We start from the raw sequence: 16,655 nt of genomic DNA, 5'->3' as shown, positions 1-16,655 counted from the left end.
AAATAAGAAGGTGCAAGTTTCACAACAATTTCACAATATATACACCAGCTTAAATTAATGCAAGTTATTCAGAGGCGACGTTATCAAAAGTAGATACTGTTGCACTGTTAAAAGTCTACAAATGATAAGCCTGGGCCAAAAATATTACAGAACATCTGGCACAAAAAAGCAAATATAACATATGGCTCATCAAAAACAAGGTCCAAAATGAAATTACCTCCTCTGGCCCTGAAGGAAAACCAGTAGGTAGTTGTACAGTACATGGTTTTTACTTCAAAAAAATATCTGCTGACCAACAGAGGACATGAGGACCAAAGTCATGCTGCTTTTCTCAATCGTAATACACAGAATAACCGATGAAATATGTTCTATATCCCCTGACGTATTACGAAGGGAACACATGGTTTAGTGTTAAAATGGAAATTTGCAATACATACAATAAAAACAGATAACTTTGAATGCAATGCGTTTTAACCTGCAAAAGTGTCATAACTAGACTAGTAACAGACCGATATATTAGACTGATTCAATATCCAATATTTGATCAGTTTGGCTTGCTTAAAAAATGTGGTACTTTGCAGTTATAAAAAAAAACAACAACAAAGAAATTCAAATATTAGATTTTATATAATATTTTCAGTAAAAATATAACAAATGTAAACATATCAAAATTCTAAACTTTTACCCGAGTTTGTTTATATAAATATATATGACATTTTATATATTTATATATATATATATATATATATATATATATATATATATATATATATATATATATAATATGTATATGTATGTATGTATGTATAGTGTGTGTGTATAAACAAACTCAGGTTAAGTTCTGTGTATATAAAGATAAAATCCATATATACACATAAAATTTAGTATTTTTTTTACTTAAAAGTAATCAATGTCATTATTATGTAATACTCAATTATGATTTTCTCTAAAAATCATTAAAAATACCAAGGTTTATTTTTATTATTTAAAAGAATCTACTATTAATACCACTGGCTCCAAATTCAGGTGAAGTTTCGAATTGTACATAATTCATGAAGCTATTCATCTCTATGCAAAATGTAAAAATTTTACTGAAAATAATATCTAAAATACTATAATTAATGTTTATTATATGGAATATTCTTTAAAAAAAAATACATTTTATGAAATACATATTATTCATACAATTACCTCCAAATTTAAGTTAAGTTTTGCATTCTTGTACATAATTTATCATTTTATCATTTAAAACACCAATTTAATATTTTTACTGAAAATGATATATGTGAATAATAAAGAAAAATATGTGTAATAATAAAAACACATTATATAGTCACACTTGATTTGAAAGAGTCCTTGTTACGGTGTAATTAAGTAATGAGTAATATTAATCAAAACTTGGTTTAGGGTTAGTTGCATGTAATTATCCAGAATTGACTGTAAATACAATTGAAAGTAACAAGGACCCTGTAAAATAAAGTGTTACCAAATCATAAATAAATCAGCTTTAGTATCATTAACTGAACACATTTTAAGCAAATAAGACTTATAGTTAGAATAGTTAGAATAGTTAAAATTAGAATAATTATCATTAAACTATTTTTGAAATAGCATCGCCATTGATGTCGGTCAGCCACCTCGCCAAACGCAAACAATCTTGATTTGACACACAGGTAGTTAAAGGTAAGTTTGGACACTCTTATTTCTTTGAGATAAAGGGTTACACAATATATATTTCATTATTATGTATTAATGTTATCTAATGTGGAGTTCTATGCCATGCTAATGTGTTTGGTATGAAAGCGCAAGCTCTGGGATAAGCTTCTGTAGATCAGTCCTGAACACACAAACTGGTTGTAAATGTGAAGGTGAAAATTAGATTAGATTAGATCACTGCGACCAACAGCTACATGAAGAGTGAACCTTTTCAGTACTATAAGTGGAAAATATTGGAACACCTGAAATCTGCTGACTCTCGCTTTCTCCCCCCAGAAAAGCAGGATTACTTCAAATGGCTTTCGCTTCAAAAAGTGCTGGACAGGAGCTCTTCTGAGGCGGGACGGACGGGTCAGTGAGGGACCACTTCCTTTATGGATGCGAGGGCCGAATGGATGCGGACGTGCAGCCTGTTCTCGAAGTCGTAGCCGGTGTAGTTCTCCTGCAAGCAGAGGTAGTCATTATCTCAGCTGAACTTACTGCTGCGCTCACGAAACGGAAGCACTGAAGTATCACGCGCTTACCTTGGCCTGAAGCAGCAATGATCTTCCTTTACTCAGGGTCTTAGGAGGGAAAAAAAAGTTTTGATGAATTTAAAAGATAGAAAAACAATTCAAGTGTTAAAAAATTTGTAATAAAAAAAAAAAAAATCCAATAAACACATTTAATAAACAATGCACAATATCAGTATCTGTATATTTTAATATAATTGTACTATATTTTATAAAAAAAAATCACAAGTTAATAAATTATTTAAAAAATATAAATTTTAAATACTAAAAAATAATACTTATAAATAAATAATATGGTTGATAAATTCACTGTATTTATATAAGCATAAATTATATATATATATATATATATATATATATATATATATATATATATATATATATATATATATATTTTTTTTTTTTTTTATTATATATAATTGTGCATACACATATGCATACATACAGATACACACACACACAAACTAACCAATTAAAAAAATATATATATTATATATGAATACATAGATTTTATAATATTTATAAATTCTAGTTATTATGAGTTTGTTTATATTTAAGCTAAAACAAACTAAATGTAAAAAAAATGTGTATCGAGTTTGTATATACAGTAAATATACACAGATATATTTATAAATGATATTTATGAGTTTATATATATACTTTATATATTATTCATATTATTAATTATTTGTCATTATATTAATAATATTATACAAATAATTAAATATAAGTGACAACACAGAATATTTAACATACTAAATCATTTTAAAACATATATTTATAATCAACATATCATTCATATCATTTCATTTAACAAAATGTCACTGCTCTATTTAAATACTAGTTATTATTATTATTATTATTATCATCATTACTACCACCACTGGCTCCAAAGTAATTTTTTAAACATAAGTTATGGAGTACAGTTTGGTAACTCCACATCTTAATCCTTGCAATGGTATTTTCAGAATAAACTCTGTAACACACAACCATGCAAAGGTTTCTAAAAGACTGTTTGAACTGAACTTAAAGAGTTGGGATTCACATAAAGCGATGAATGGATAAATATTTCAATACAGTGCCTTAAATCTGAGAATAAAGGGACTGTGAGTGTGAGTTACCTCAGGTTTAGCCAGTAGCACACAGCCCAGCTCATAACAGGAATAGGGCTGCACATAGCTGTTATTCAGACGGCCGTATTCATCCTGCGCTGCCAGCTGGAACGACTAGAAAACACAATCCGTCTTAAACACAGTATACAGTGAGAGAGAGGATAAAAACACAGCAATTTGTGCTCCGAAATCGATTTGTAAACTGTACTTGTTCCACTGTTACTGTCCCTTTAAGACTTCTACAGGTAAACCACATTAGTTTGCGCACATAATGAGTTTTCAACCACCTGATGAGATTGAACAAACCTGAACAGCATCTTTAATATTCCCAAGACATTTCTGAATGGCACCAAGCAGCAGGCGTCTGAGGCCCAGGCTCGACTGCTCATCCAGCCCCTGCAGCACTGGATACAGCATCAAGATCAGCGTTATAATGCCAGCCGAACGACAGCACACATTTCATCACATCGATTTGTGTTCTTTACCTTGGTTCATGAGCTGGAGTTTGGAGGAAGAGCAGTTTGGGAGAGCTTTCCATAAGTACAGCACCTCCACAACACCCAGAATGCACAGCTCTCGCGCCAGGGACACTTTCCTCAGCCTCTCTGCCTGGAGACACAAGCAAAGCAGAAGAAACGCTTGACCAGCAATAAATAAAACGGTTTAGAAATGTAATATGTTGACATTATTAATGTGAAATAATCAGTAGTATATTCCAAATTCCAAATTCAAATTTCTCTATAAATTGTAGTTATGTACGTATAAAATAAAAGTTAATATTTATAAATGATCGTTTTTGGAAAAGGTAAAAATAAAAAATGAACTAAATGTTTAATTATTTTGTGTTATAAATTATAATAACTATATATGTATTACAAGTTGTAAAAACATATCTATATAAAAAAGTAATAATGATAAAAAAATTATATATATATATATATATATATATATATATATATATATATATGTGTGTGTGTATATGTATATATATTTGTGTGTATATATATATGTATGTGTATATATATATATATATATATATATATAAATATATATATAATGTATACAGCATTTGCGTGTGTGTGTGTGTGTGTGTGTGTGTATATATATATATATATATATATGTGTGTGTGTGTGTGTGTGTGTATGTATGTATATACACGTGCACATACACAGACACACATATATATTAGTGCTGTCAAATGATTAATCGTATCCAAAATAAGTTTTTGTTTGCATAATAAATGTGTTCTGTGTATATTTACTATGTATAAATACACATGCAAACAGTATATATTTTGAAAATATTTACGTCTATATTTATTTTCATATTCAATTTATATTATAAATAATTATATTCAATATACACAATCTTTTTATATATATGTGAAAAATATACATGCATGTGTGTGTATTTATATATACATAATATATATACACATTACACATACATATGTAAACAAAAATATGTATATAAGTGCTGTCAAACGATTTTATATATATATATATATATATATATATATATATATAGAGCATCTTTAAATTTTAGTTATGAGTTAAAATTATAAAGAAACAAATGCAAAACTTCAAAAAATATAAATTATTATTACTAATATAATAGATAAATGAAAAGGGCATAGAAATTGCATATTTACATTAACATTAAAATAATTAATTTGTATATTATAAATTATTATAACTACAAAAAAATTTTAATATATATGTTTAAATTATAGTAATTTTGAGTTTAATTGAAAATTTGAAATCAGAACTGCAAAAAAATTATCATAATGAATATATATTTTCGGATAACTCACTCTTTTCAGTGCAAACTGCTCAATCTGATTGTTCTTGCGTTTAAAAAGCTTCTGGACATCTCGGAAAACAGCTTTGGCTCCCTCTAGGTCACCAGCAGCCCCCTGACATACTTTGGGTTGAGATGTAAAAGGTATTAATAAAACGATCCTTTTAAAGAGACGTTAAAAAGAGTTTGAGGCAGATCAGATCCTAATCTGACCTCCGGTGAGGTAAGCGTAGTAACACTGTGACCATCGGGATTCATTCTTCAGCCGCTCAAAAGACCTGAAGGCATCTTCAAAGTTCATCTCTATCATGCTGCACCAGCCTGCGGATCCAGAACAAATTAAATCATACATCATGCACCGAATTATTCCTTTTGTTGGAAAGTAAACGATTGACTGCATAACGTTCTCTTATTGCCAGGCCACAATTCAATCAAGCCGGACCGAATATTTAATAAATGACTGTACTAAAAAGACAACAACTACAGATTTGTACCAATTTCATAGAGGCACACATGTTGAATCTCTCTTTGGTCTGAGGCGAACTCCAGAGCATCCTGAAATGATGCCAGTGCACTGTTGATTTGGCACTGCAAATGAAAAACAGATTAATTATAATGAATAATGTATAATATATATATTAATAAGCTTATAGATTTTTTCATAAGAAATTATTTTATTTGTATTTTTACATATAAATGTTTTTTTTTTTGTAATTTATTACATACAAATTATTTGTGTGTTTATATATATATATATATATATATATATATATATATATATATATATATATATATATATATATAAACACACAAATAATTTGTATGTAATAAATTACAAAAATATATACATATAAATGTGTGTGTAAAAAATATTTAGAAATTTAATGAATCAATAATCATTATATTTTTCATATGAATTTAGTTATAATAAGCACAATTTATAAGCAGTACATTATATAATTACATAAATTATTAATATATAATTATAAGCAATATTTAAAATATTGCAATAAACACTGTTCATATTTGAGTATACAAGAGTTTATTAAAATCATATATATATATATATATATATATATATATATATACTTACACATGCGCACAAACACAAATCCTATTAATAAATTGCAATAAATATGTTGTTATTTTGTTAAACTGTAACATATCATCTTTTTTTCATTCTCATGTTGCTGTGTCCTGATTCCAGCCGGGACACATGAAACACTGTCATCTTGTATGACATCCAACATAGCATTTGTTTTTCCTCTAGACTAGTGTTATATAAACTACACATTGTCGTCAGTGTAGAATTGGTATTGGAGATGATTGACATGATTGGTCAGCTTTGGATGCCGTCCATTGCTTCTAACACACCCGCTACATGAAGAAGGTTATTGTGGTTGTTGCATAGTATCAGCACAGCATAGACCGCACTATTATTTCAATGATTTAATCACACCAGTCGGTTATCAAGCATCTGCTCTGGTTTCATTTCACCGTCAGTGTGACACCGTATTGTAAAATCCCCACCTCTAATCTCTGCACCCGTCCCTTGAAGAAGATGAAGAGAGAGGAGTTTGGGTAAACCATTGCCTTCTTCTGCAGAATGGCTTTGGCCTCCAGGAGCCCGGCACGTGAGTCAGAGCCGTCCAGAGCAAAGAAGGGCTGCACCACGGTGTGGTACCACAAAAGAGCCAAACTGAGAGAGAGAAGCCAGAGAAAAGGCGGCAAAGATACAGAAAATAACACAGTTTGCATGCTTATTAGTTGTGCTTGGTTATATATTTGCTGTTTACTAAGCAGCACTGATAAAACAAAAGCGGCATCTTTCCATCTGATGAACAAATTGGGAGCGTTTTGTCCCGGGCTGGATTAAGTATGCTTAAATTCATCTCTATTATTAGAGCTGCTGCACAATCTGTCAGCCTCTGGCAAGCGACTGCCGAGAACAATGTGTCCAAAGAGAGAGATGAGCATATTCGCTTAACGTTTGACCTGCACACACCATAACCCCTGATTGTCAGACTTCTAAAATTGCTTGAAAAAAAGCTGCATATTGCTCATTTGAGGAAATCGTGTCATTCGTGTCTATTCACATCTTGGCATTGACTTTGTATGTAATCTACTCTATTCGTTTTAGGTGTGCACATGCCGTTAGTCTTAACAGTTTCGCATTAGGAAAATTCCTGCTCACCATGGGATTCGAACCAACAACCTTCTGATTAAATGCCTAAAAGTATTTTAAAGCACAGCTGTGTTAGCATTTGCTTGCACATGCTCACATGACCTTTCCATCCAATGCCCTTTATTTCTAATTGTGACCTTTCGGATGCCATTAATTATGTAACCCCAGTGTGAAACCTGTTGGACACGTGGCAGCGTTCGAGCAGTGAGAAAATCATGTCAAATGCCAGATTGACGTGCGTGAAACCAAAAAACGCCAGCTTACGTGGCGAGCGGCGCTTTCATATCCTTGCTCTCGCTGGCGTATGCTAATGAGGCCAGACCTTGGTGACGGTCTCCAGGGAAGCCCAGCAGGTTGACGATCTTGAGCAGGTGTGGAGGCACCATCGAAATACACAAGTGAAAGAGCCCATAGCCGAAGCTGACCGATCCCTTCAGGCGGTCCAGAACCTCTTCGGTTACCCGGCCGCCGCTCCGGGCTGAGGTGTTGTGGTTGGCCTGATCAGAGGTCAGCGCCCCCTGCTGGTCGGAGGAGCGGCGGCGACAGGCTTCCTGCAGCTGGCTGATGTCACTGTAGCATTTGTTGAACATTTTCCAGGCCTTGCGGAGGATCCAGCCTCCTTTGATGTATGCTGAGGGGCGACAGGTCACAATGACTTTAAATGAAAGAAAATGTTTCAACTAGCATGATTGAGTCTTTTAAAAAAAATTTAATGACAAGCTGAAACATTTGAAGTAATTCAAACTTGTGTATACTGCGATTAATACAAAGTGAAATGCAAGTAAAAAATATATTACTATTAATATATAAAATATGTTAACTCTCAAATACAAATATAAGATTAAAGAAGATCTATTATAAACAATGAAATTGAAAAGCAAATAAAAACTGTATGATTAAGTCTTAATATTTTTGGTGTCAAGCTAAAAAAAAGTAGTAATTCAAATTTGTGCAAACTTTAATAATTTTTAATAATTTTAAAATTGAAATGCAAAAAATCACTTTAATTCACTTATACAATAAAAATAACAAAAAAAAATAAAAACATGATGATTGTCTTTCAATATCATTTAAAAAAATCGAAATTTGTATACACTTTAATAAAAATATATTTAAAATGATAATTTTTTTAATAAAAATATAATAATCAAAGGAATTCCATTATACACAAAATTGTAAAATTAAGAAAAACAAGAAAAAAAATAACTGCATGATTAAGCCTTTTATTATTTTTGGTGAGAAGCTGAATAATTTTAAATACTCCAAATTTTTGTATACGTACAGTAAGAAAGTAAATCAAATATTTTCATAATATCATGAATACTAAATGCATTATGATTATTTTATTATCAATTAACTATTTAAAATACAAATATAAAATGTAAGAAATTCAATCATATTTAAAATAAAAAGTTAATTAAAATTAGTAAAATAAAATAACAATAATGCAAAAATTAAAAATAAATTGAGGAAATTTCAAATTAATAAAATTAAAAATTACAATGCTTAATGTTTTGTGGGGGAATAAAAAAAAAAAAAAAAAGTAAACATGACATCACACCTGAACTTCTCTCCCCTAATATTTAATAATAATAATATCATAATAATATCAAGTCTGTTTCCTCCCCCCAACACAGTGGCATACAAATGAAGCATATAAAGTTTGAGTCTGGTCTGTGGAAGGTAGACTGGACCTGAGATTTCCTGTTTGACGAAGCACAGCACGGCGAGATAAACCTGGCAGTCAGCCACGATGATCTGTCTCTGAAGACCATCCACCATCTCCACTCCTGATCTGTGCGAGTCCATCTGGACAAAGATAACAACCAAAGTGTTAATGTGAAGACAGGTTCAGTGCGTCCTGCTGCCACACACTCGTACAAACAAACTCACGCTCTTCTTGATTTTGTTACGGATGGTCTCGATGACGCCGGCGTTGTCGCTCTCGCAAAGCTTTTCAGTAGTTCTCAGGTCATCGCTGGCCATCTGCATTTTCTCCTCCTCGAAGGTCATCATGGCATTCTATGATCACACGAATATTAGAGCTGCACGATACTGGAAAAAAATTACATTGTTTTTACAATATGAAAAACACATTTAACCAGAAGAACTGAACAGCTTTATTTGGAAAGAATTAATCATTCTAGAATTAACGGGATGATTTTGTATATATTTAATAAAAATTATGTGTAAATGAATAGTGCCACACTTTGAAGGACTATAAAATAATAAAAAATATAATTTTTTTTTGTGATTATTATTTAAATCATAAATCAAAATATAGGAATAATAAAATAAAAGGAATATAAAATAATAATAAAAATAATAATAAAAAATACTATTATTACTTAACGTATTAAATAATGCATTTAATATACTGTAATATCATTGTTCTGTAAAAAAAAAAAAAAACTATTAAATATTTAATAAAAAATAATGTTAATGAATAGTGCCTGAAACACTGAGTCACTCTGAAACTCCGTTTTATATAATACATTTCAATAATAAAGCTAGTTTTATTGTGATCATTACAAACAAAATACGAAATAAACTTTGATATTATTGCAATGTAAAAAAAAAAAAATGTAAATACTTATTAAAAATAAACATATGTTGCACTTCACTCCGAAACCAGTTTTTTTATTTACTTTTTAAAAATTGCAACCATATTGCAATTTCAATTTTATTTCAATATATGGTGCAGCCCCATAGAGTTTATAAGGTCAAAAATGTACATCTCTGTTTCGGAATCTGCAAAATGTTTAATATAAATGCATGTCATTGTTTATTTAGCTCTGACCTGAATAAGATATTTCACATAAAGAAGATTCAAACGCTCTCTGATTCTCCAGAAGGAAAAACCATGCATCAATAGCTGGGGGGTAAAAACTTACGAATTTAAAGTTTAAGGTAAATTTGACTTATTTTGTCTTCTGGGAAACATGTAACTAACTTCTGTAGACTTTAAAGAGCAGTACTAAATAAAAAAATCTGATATTCGGAAAAATGTGCACATCTCCATTCTGTTCAAAAGTTTTCACCCCCGGCTCTTAATGCATGGTTTTTCCTTCTGGAGCATCAGAGAGCATCTGAACCCTCTGTAATAACTGCATGAGTTCCTCAGTCCCTTAACAAATGTTTCTAGCACTAAAGCCACTTTGAGCCTTTCATACTCAACAATGCTATCATTGTTGCACAATGTAATTATCTTCTGTATTACACCAAATTCTTATAGTGTAAGCTGTCTATTATTCGCTAAAGCTACACTAGTGCCCGGACGCTTCTGAAGGTCTTTTGGTAAAGTAATACTTCTTTGATGGAGGCACATTAGTGCTGACTGACATTTCTCATGCCACAGATCCCACCTCTGCTGTCTGAATTGCCACCGAGGGCCCGAGCGATATCATAGAGGGCCACCAGTTTTGACATAAGAGGTTATGAGAAGGTCTGTTCTTCAACTCTTGATGAGAAAGGCTGTGTTTGGACAGTATACTGCATGCTGCACAGCTTAAACTGAACACCTGCTACTATTTTCTCTAAAATAGAATGTGAAACAGTACTTATTACACAAGAATAAACAGTTTGCTTTTCGGGTATTCCACGCATAGTAAGCACTTTCACATTCTGTATGCTGCAGAAATAGAGTGCTATGTGCTGGTCCACACATTACTGTTAATACATTAAAGGCACTAAAATAAAATTAAATAAAATACATTTTCACTTCATGAGAAAAAATGCTTTAAATATAAGCAAATTTAAAATGAAAAAAATAAATAAAACGAATACCAATACAATAAAACATCCCTTAAATATCCTAGAAAGAATAATTATTTTAAATTCCCTAATAATTCTCCTAGAAAATAAAATAAGCAGTTTCACTGCAGGGAATAATTATCCTTTAAAAATGTAGAATAAATGTAAAAATTTATATGTTGTAAATATATTTAGATTTTTTTTATTCTGCATTTTCAAAGGATAAAATGATAGTTTATTTTATTGTTTGTTTGATTTAATAGAATAGCAATAGTGTTTTTAATTTTATCCTAAATTTTTACAAGGTATTTTTTTTTCATGTTGTGAAATTGTATGTTATAGGAGAATAGCCATTTTGTAAAAACTGTTAAAAATTGTATGGAATAATTTTCCAGAAGTGGAATTTTTGTTATTTATTTTATTCATACTTTTTTATTTGTTTATTCATAAAATAACATTTTATTTTGTCACATAAAATAAAACAACCATACAATTTAATTTCACCTTAGGGAAACAAATATTCTATTAAATATAATAAAAATGTAGAATAAAATAAAAAATACTTGCTATTCTTCTATTCAATTAAAAATAAATAAAGACAACTGTAATATTATTAACAAATAAAAATATAGGAAAAAACATTTGAAAAAATGTCTATTCTGTAAAATACACTTGCTATTCTCCAATAAAATAAAATACAAAATAAATATAAAATAAAAATAAAACCAATTCACTTGAAAGGGAAAATATCTCACAAAAATATAGAAACTGATTTGCTGTTGTAACATTTTTATTCCGTCTCTTTCTGGCCAGTGTTTCACTTCCTGTCATCTCTTTCTCCTATTAATGGCCAGGATGAAAGGAGCGCAGCGCTGCAGGAAACAGGACTGCAGCTCGAGTGCAAATGAGAGCATTTGCTGACTGTGTCACATAACAGAGATAACAGAGATGGACTAGAAATGATGGGCTGATGTCAAACTAATCACACAAGAAAGCCGTCTCGAGCTACTAGCTGATGTTTCCACCACAGCTGTGTGTGCTGTGTCTCAAGCATGTCTCTGTTAAACAAGAGTTTACTTGCCCCAATAAATAAAGTTCTAGGGGGTAGCGCTGAAATCGGCTCGGTGCCTAACGTCATGGGCAAGTACAGACGTAAATCCAAACCCTAAAAGGAGTTTAATGAACTGCAGAGACACTTTCAGTTCTCTAAGAAGCTGTTCCTGTGTCAAACATACTAGAAGTACTAACTGAAACCAATTGAACCAAGATTAACTTACCAAGAAACTGACAAAACTGGCACCGAAGCTCATCAGTGGACTGTGGCTCCTGCGGACAGAAGAGGGAATCATGGGATATGGCACTATGACATAAAAACATAATAATCCAGAAAGTAGATAATTTAATACAGCTTTGTGAATGATTCATAACTCTGTGCATGCCTGCTCACAAGATTATATTTGGCATTAAACAAGGAATTATCCACATTTAAAGCCAAAGCGCTAAGCTCCTAATAGCATTAAACTTAATATCCATGAATATCTGTATCCTTAAGAATGTCTTAAGACGCGGTTTCTTCTAAAATATAGAAATCCTCAGGCTTCGCGTATGAATTGATAACATGTTTCTGCAGTTTAATGCAATATATGTGCTTTATAAGGAAAAAAAAAGTCATTTTAATAACTATTAGTCATCGGTTTTAAATAAAAAAAAGGGAAAAAAAGATTTTCTGTCTTACACCAAATACTTCAGACAGAAAGGTTGTATCTCTCGAATCAAATATAATGCACAATATAATATCCATGTGTTTATATGACATGTGAACCTGGACCTCAAAGCCAGTCATAAGTAGCACAGGTGTATTTGTAACAGCCAACAATACATTGTGGGTCAGAATTTGGGATTTTTATTTTATGCCTAAAACCATTAGCATATTAAAGATAATGTCCCATGAAGACAATTTGTAAATTTCCCACCTTAAATAAATCAAAACTTTATTTTTGATGATTTGTAGGCTAATATGCATTGCTAAAAACTTCATTTGGACAACTTGAAATGCGATTTCCCCAATATCTGGATGTTTTTGCACCCTCAGATTGCAGAATTTGTCCTGTCATAACAAACCATGCTTCAATGAAAAGCTTATTTATTCAGCTATCAGGTGATGTATAAATCTCAATTTAAAAAATTACCCTTATGACTGGTTTTGTGGTCCAGGGTAGTCTTTTAATGTACTGAGAAACATCCCAAATGATGGCAGCAGAAACAGAAAACGAGTAAATAACGGAAGATTTGACTTCATGTTATGCAACAGAAATAAACGCAGCGAGGTCAAATGATGTGCCTCCCGTTTATGTAAACAAAACCTCCCATTTTATAATATTCCTGTAAAAGCATAGATGCACAGTGATGTTACCGGTATCTCCTGAAGAGCTCGTCGCTCTCTTTGAAGCCATTGTTGAGCAGCATATTGATGCCCTGAAACGCCAGCTCGGCGTCGTCTATCTGCTCGGCTTTCTCTTCAACCTGCTGCTGCGGGGAGTCGGGGCCTGCCATCCTCTCGGTTTACTCCTTTATGCGCAGGAAAAAAAACTCGTTCTTCTGTAAATAAACCGCAGAAGAACATTCGGGTTGCTTTGAGCGAGCGAAACGCGCTGCGTCGTGCAGAGTGAAATAAACTGATCTTTCCCTCACTCACCAATGCACTGCAGACCGCTGGAGGAAATCGTCTGGATATACGTTATTTTGATCCCTTCCGTGTCCGAAATGCTCTGCTAAGATGTTTTCAGATCCGAAATCGTCCCCTCCATCAGGCCGCCCGTGAGCTATGAAACATCAGCTGTCTGTTTGCATGCCAGCATCACGCGTTACGCAATTTTAAAGGAGCGACAGAGCTGTGACGTTATTGTCCTGTATCCGCTTGTCATTCACTTCACCGAAGGGCTGTAGGTGCTAGATCTGATCTGCTTTCAAACAAGAGGCTTGGCATCTTCCTTTTGACTGTAAAAAGCAGGAAACGAATACGTTACCAACAATAACCCTTGCAGGATGGAGCTTGCCTGCCCTTAGCAGTCGGGATTTGCATTCATCGTGAGTCGAATCTTTTGAATCGATTCAGAAAAAGATCCGTTCATCAATTGGTTCGCTATGCCAGTATGAGGCGAAGCGAGTACTTTTCAAACGATTTACTCACAAGTATCGAGCCCCGCACATGACATGCAGGAAACATTATAAGGCTATAATGTGCACGATTTACTAATTCGTTCCCTCAATGTACTAAAATGTGCACACAATTACTAGAGTGTTCCCTCAATTTACTTTTACGTTCACTTGATTTATAAATTGGGACAAAAATACTCCTTCAAACGCACAACTTAATTTTTGAAACTTTGTACATGTTTAGCATGGGAATCCAACTCTTTAACAGTGTAAAAAACTATCAAGCTATGCATGAAATAGCATTTCACCTCCTCTTTAATATTGTTCAAATATTATGTTAGTAAGTGTATGAAAGAAGAAAACAAATGAGTCAATTCAAAAAATAGATTTGCTTGCAAAAATTAGGGATAACCTAGCACATTACTTTACTACATGAATATTTAAAGAAATTGTAAAATCTTTGAACACTTTTTCGAGAACAATGTTTAGTCATATATATATATATATATATATATATATATATATATATATATATATATATATATATATATATATATATATATATATATATATTAGTATTTTCATGATCACATTTTTTTGTTCAGAAAGAATCATGAGCAGAAACATTTTTATTTTGGGTATGTCATTTCTGTCTCTATGCCAAAAATGGGGGGGGGGGGGCTGGTAAGGGGTTAACCTTTTAACTAAATTCAACCCAATTTTATTAATCAGAATGATGGTCATGAGGTTGTCCAATAAGTACAACAGTTTAATTTTCAACACAAGACAGAAAGCAAACAAGACAAGAAATGTGGAATAAAGCTTTTTGCATGGGCTGAAAATGGAAGTACATGTTATTCACACATTAATGCACATGTTATGAATAAATAATGAGAGTGCAGGGAGACGTCTCAGTCTTTATGCCCTGAACTCCTTTCTGTGGTGCATCAAACAGCACAGACGTACTTGCTGTGTAAATACATTTATGAGCCACAAGAAGAAACACAGACAATTAAATTATTTAAATATTTTTATTTTGCATACCCAATTTTACATTTGAGCCTACATTCATTCTAACTATTGAGGAAATGTGCTTTCATTATGTATATTTTTATAAGTCTATTTTTAATGTCACTTTCCAATACAATTACCCAAAACAATCATAATTTGTATTTTGCTAACTGTTTAACTCCAGAATTGGTCTTCTGATCTGTGTATGCATTCTGTTTCCTTTACTCCGCTTGGCACCCGTTGATGTTTATGGGGCCGAATATACTTATGCGATGACTGGCGTGGCTGTCTTCCCGCGCCTTCTCATTTAAAAAAAAAAAAAAAAAAAAAAAAAAAAAAAACGGTTGCTACTCTCCACTTCAACACGGTCTGCGACTGCGTGTCAATGGACAAACTTTCTAAACTATCAAGGTAATTATATTTAACTTTATATTAGCCGAATTACTGCTGCTGTTATATAATTGGATGTACATATATTTTTTTTAATTATTTGAAAATACAGTAATGGCAGAGTCACTAATGAAACTTGACGAAGCCAGTCGGGATTGAACTGTCGTAGCTGAAGGGTTAACGTTAACGTTGTATAAGAAAATGTTGGCAGTTTACTTAGCAAACGTAGGATGTTTTATTTATACATTCATTGGGCAGAGGCTTAAAACAAGTTTCAATGCTTTTGAATGTCTGGCCCATTTCTATGGGCTGATAACTGCTGATAACGCCCCATTCAATCGAGTGATAACGTTCGAATCGGGTGATGTTTCTGCATGTAACTCAAACGCCCATAAGGGTTTTCACTTCCATAAAAATGCTTTTAATGTGAGCGCATACAGGCACGTCTGCTTCATAATAGATTAAAAATGCTATTGTGGGCAAACGTGTCGGATGTGCCAGTGGAAAATAAATGGTGTAAATCTAAAAGTTTGTAGAGTTAATGTGCTTAATTAGGGAAGAGATATCAGCTGTGTCTCATTTAGAAGGATGCGTCCTCCAGAGGTCATCTCAAATCTTTTCCCGCCTGCCTCACGATGGTCAGCCAGTATCACTGCGGGAGGGAAAAAAGCTGGTTAGCACGGGCTTAATTGATAAAACAAACGAGACGACTCCAGGTGTTTTAACAACAGTTACTTTATTTGGTCACCCAACGGGCCTTGATAGAGAGTTGCATCTCCGTCGTGTTGCCAGATCCAGATATTATAAGTGTTTTTTTTGGAGAGCATAAAATGTATAGGTTACAGAATGAAATATGCAAACTCTGGTCACGAAGAATGCTACGCTATTTCTTTCAGTTTGGTAGTAAACCTTTTACAAAAATCCTGATAAAAACTTTAATGAGAGCAAGTTCTTATCATCCATATAGCAATGCTTTTTAATGAACATTATTACAGTAATAAGCATTGTTGCATGAATAA

General features: G+C 32.4%; 1 protein-coding gene across 2 annotated transcripts; it reads right to left on the bottom strand.

Moving 5' to 3' along the window:
* Positions 1 to 1,320: 1,320 nt before the first annotated feature.
* On the bottom strand, positions 1,321 to 14,173 carry ttc39c (tetratricopeptide repeat domain 39C). 2 transcript variants are annotated; one of them, XM_026198390.1, is made up of 15 exons: positions 13,775 to 14,173; positions 13,493 to 13,677; positions 12,357 to 12,405; positions 9,220 to 9,348; positions 9,021 to 9,135; positions 7,591 to 7,957; positions 6,672 to 6,840; positions 5,636 to 5,729; positions 5,355 to 5,462; positions 5,155 to 5,264; positions 3,826 to 3,949; positions 3,647 to 3,744; positions 3,350 to 3,454; positions 2,241 to 2,279; positions 2,069 to 2,158 (listed from the first exon to the last, which is right to left on the bottom strand). In XM_026198390.1, exons 2-15 carry the CDS (start codon positions 13,630 to 13,632, stop codon positions 2,069 to 2,071), a joined length of 1,737 nt encoding a protein of 578 aa, XP_026054175.1. In that variant the 5' UTR covers positions 13,633 to 13,677; positions 13,775 to 14,173. The 2 variants fall into 2 exon arrangements, with proteins under 2 accessions (XP_026054176.1, XP_026054175.1); XM_026198391.1 differs by lacking the exon at positions 13,775 to 14,173 and having other exon boundaries at positions 1,321 to 2,158; positions 13,493 to 13,632.
* Positions 14,174 to 16,655: the final 2,482 nt, after the last annotated feature.

The sequence above is a fragment of the Carassius auratus genome, chromosome 22 (assembly GCF_003368295.1).
Source record: "Carassius auratus strain Wakin chromosome 22, ASM336829v1, whole genome shotgun sequence".
NCBI lineage: Eukaryota > Metazoa > Chordata > Actinopteri > Cypriniformes > Cyprinidae > Carassius > Carassius auratus.
The sequence above is the reverse complement of the archived record's forward strand: the minus strand, read 5'-3'. Positions and strand labels throughout refer to the sequence as shown.

Coding starts and splice junctions, on each gene's coding strand:
- ttc39c (XM_026198390.1), bottom strand. CDS start 13,632: ATGGCAGGCCCCGACTCCCCGCAGCAGCAGGTTGAAGAGAAAGCCGAG. Junction 9,136..9,219: donor GTAACAAAATCAAGAAGAGC/GTGAGTTTGTTT, acceptor ATCTTTGTCCAG/ATGGACTCGCACAGATCAGG. Junction 2,159..2,240: donor CATTGCTGCTTCAGGCCAAG/GTAAGCGCGTGA, acceptor CTCTGCTTGCAG/GAGAACTACACCGGCTACGA.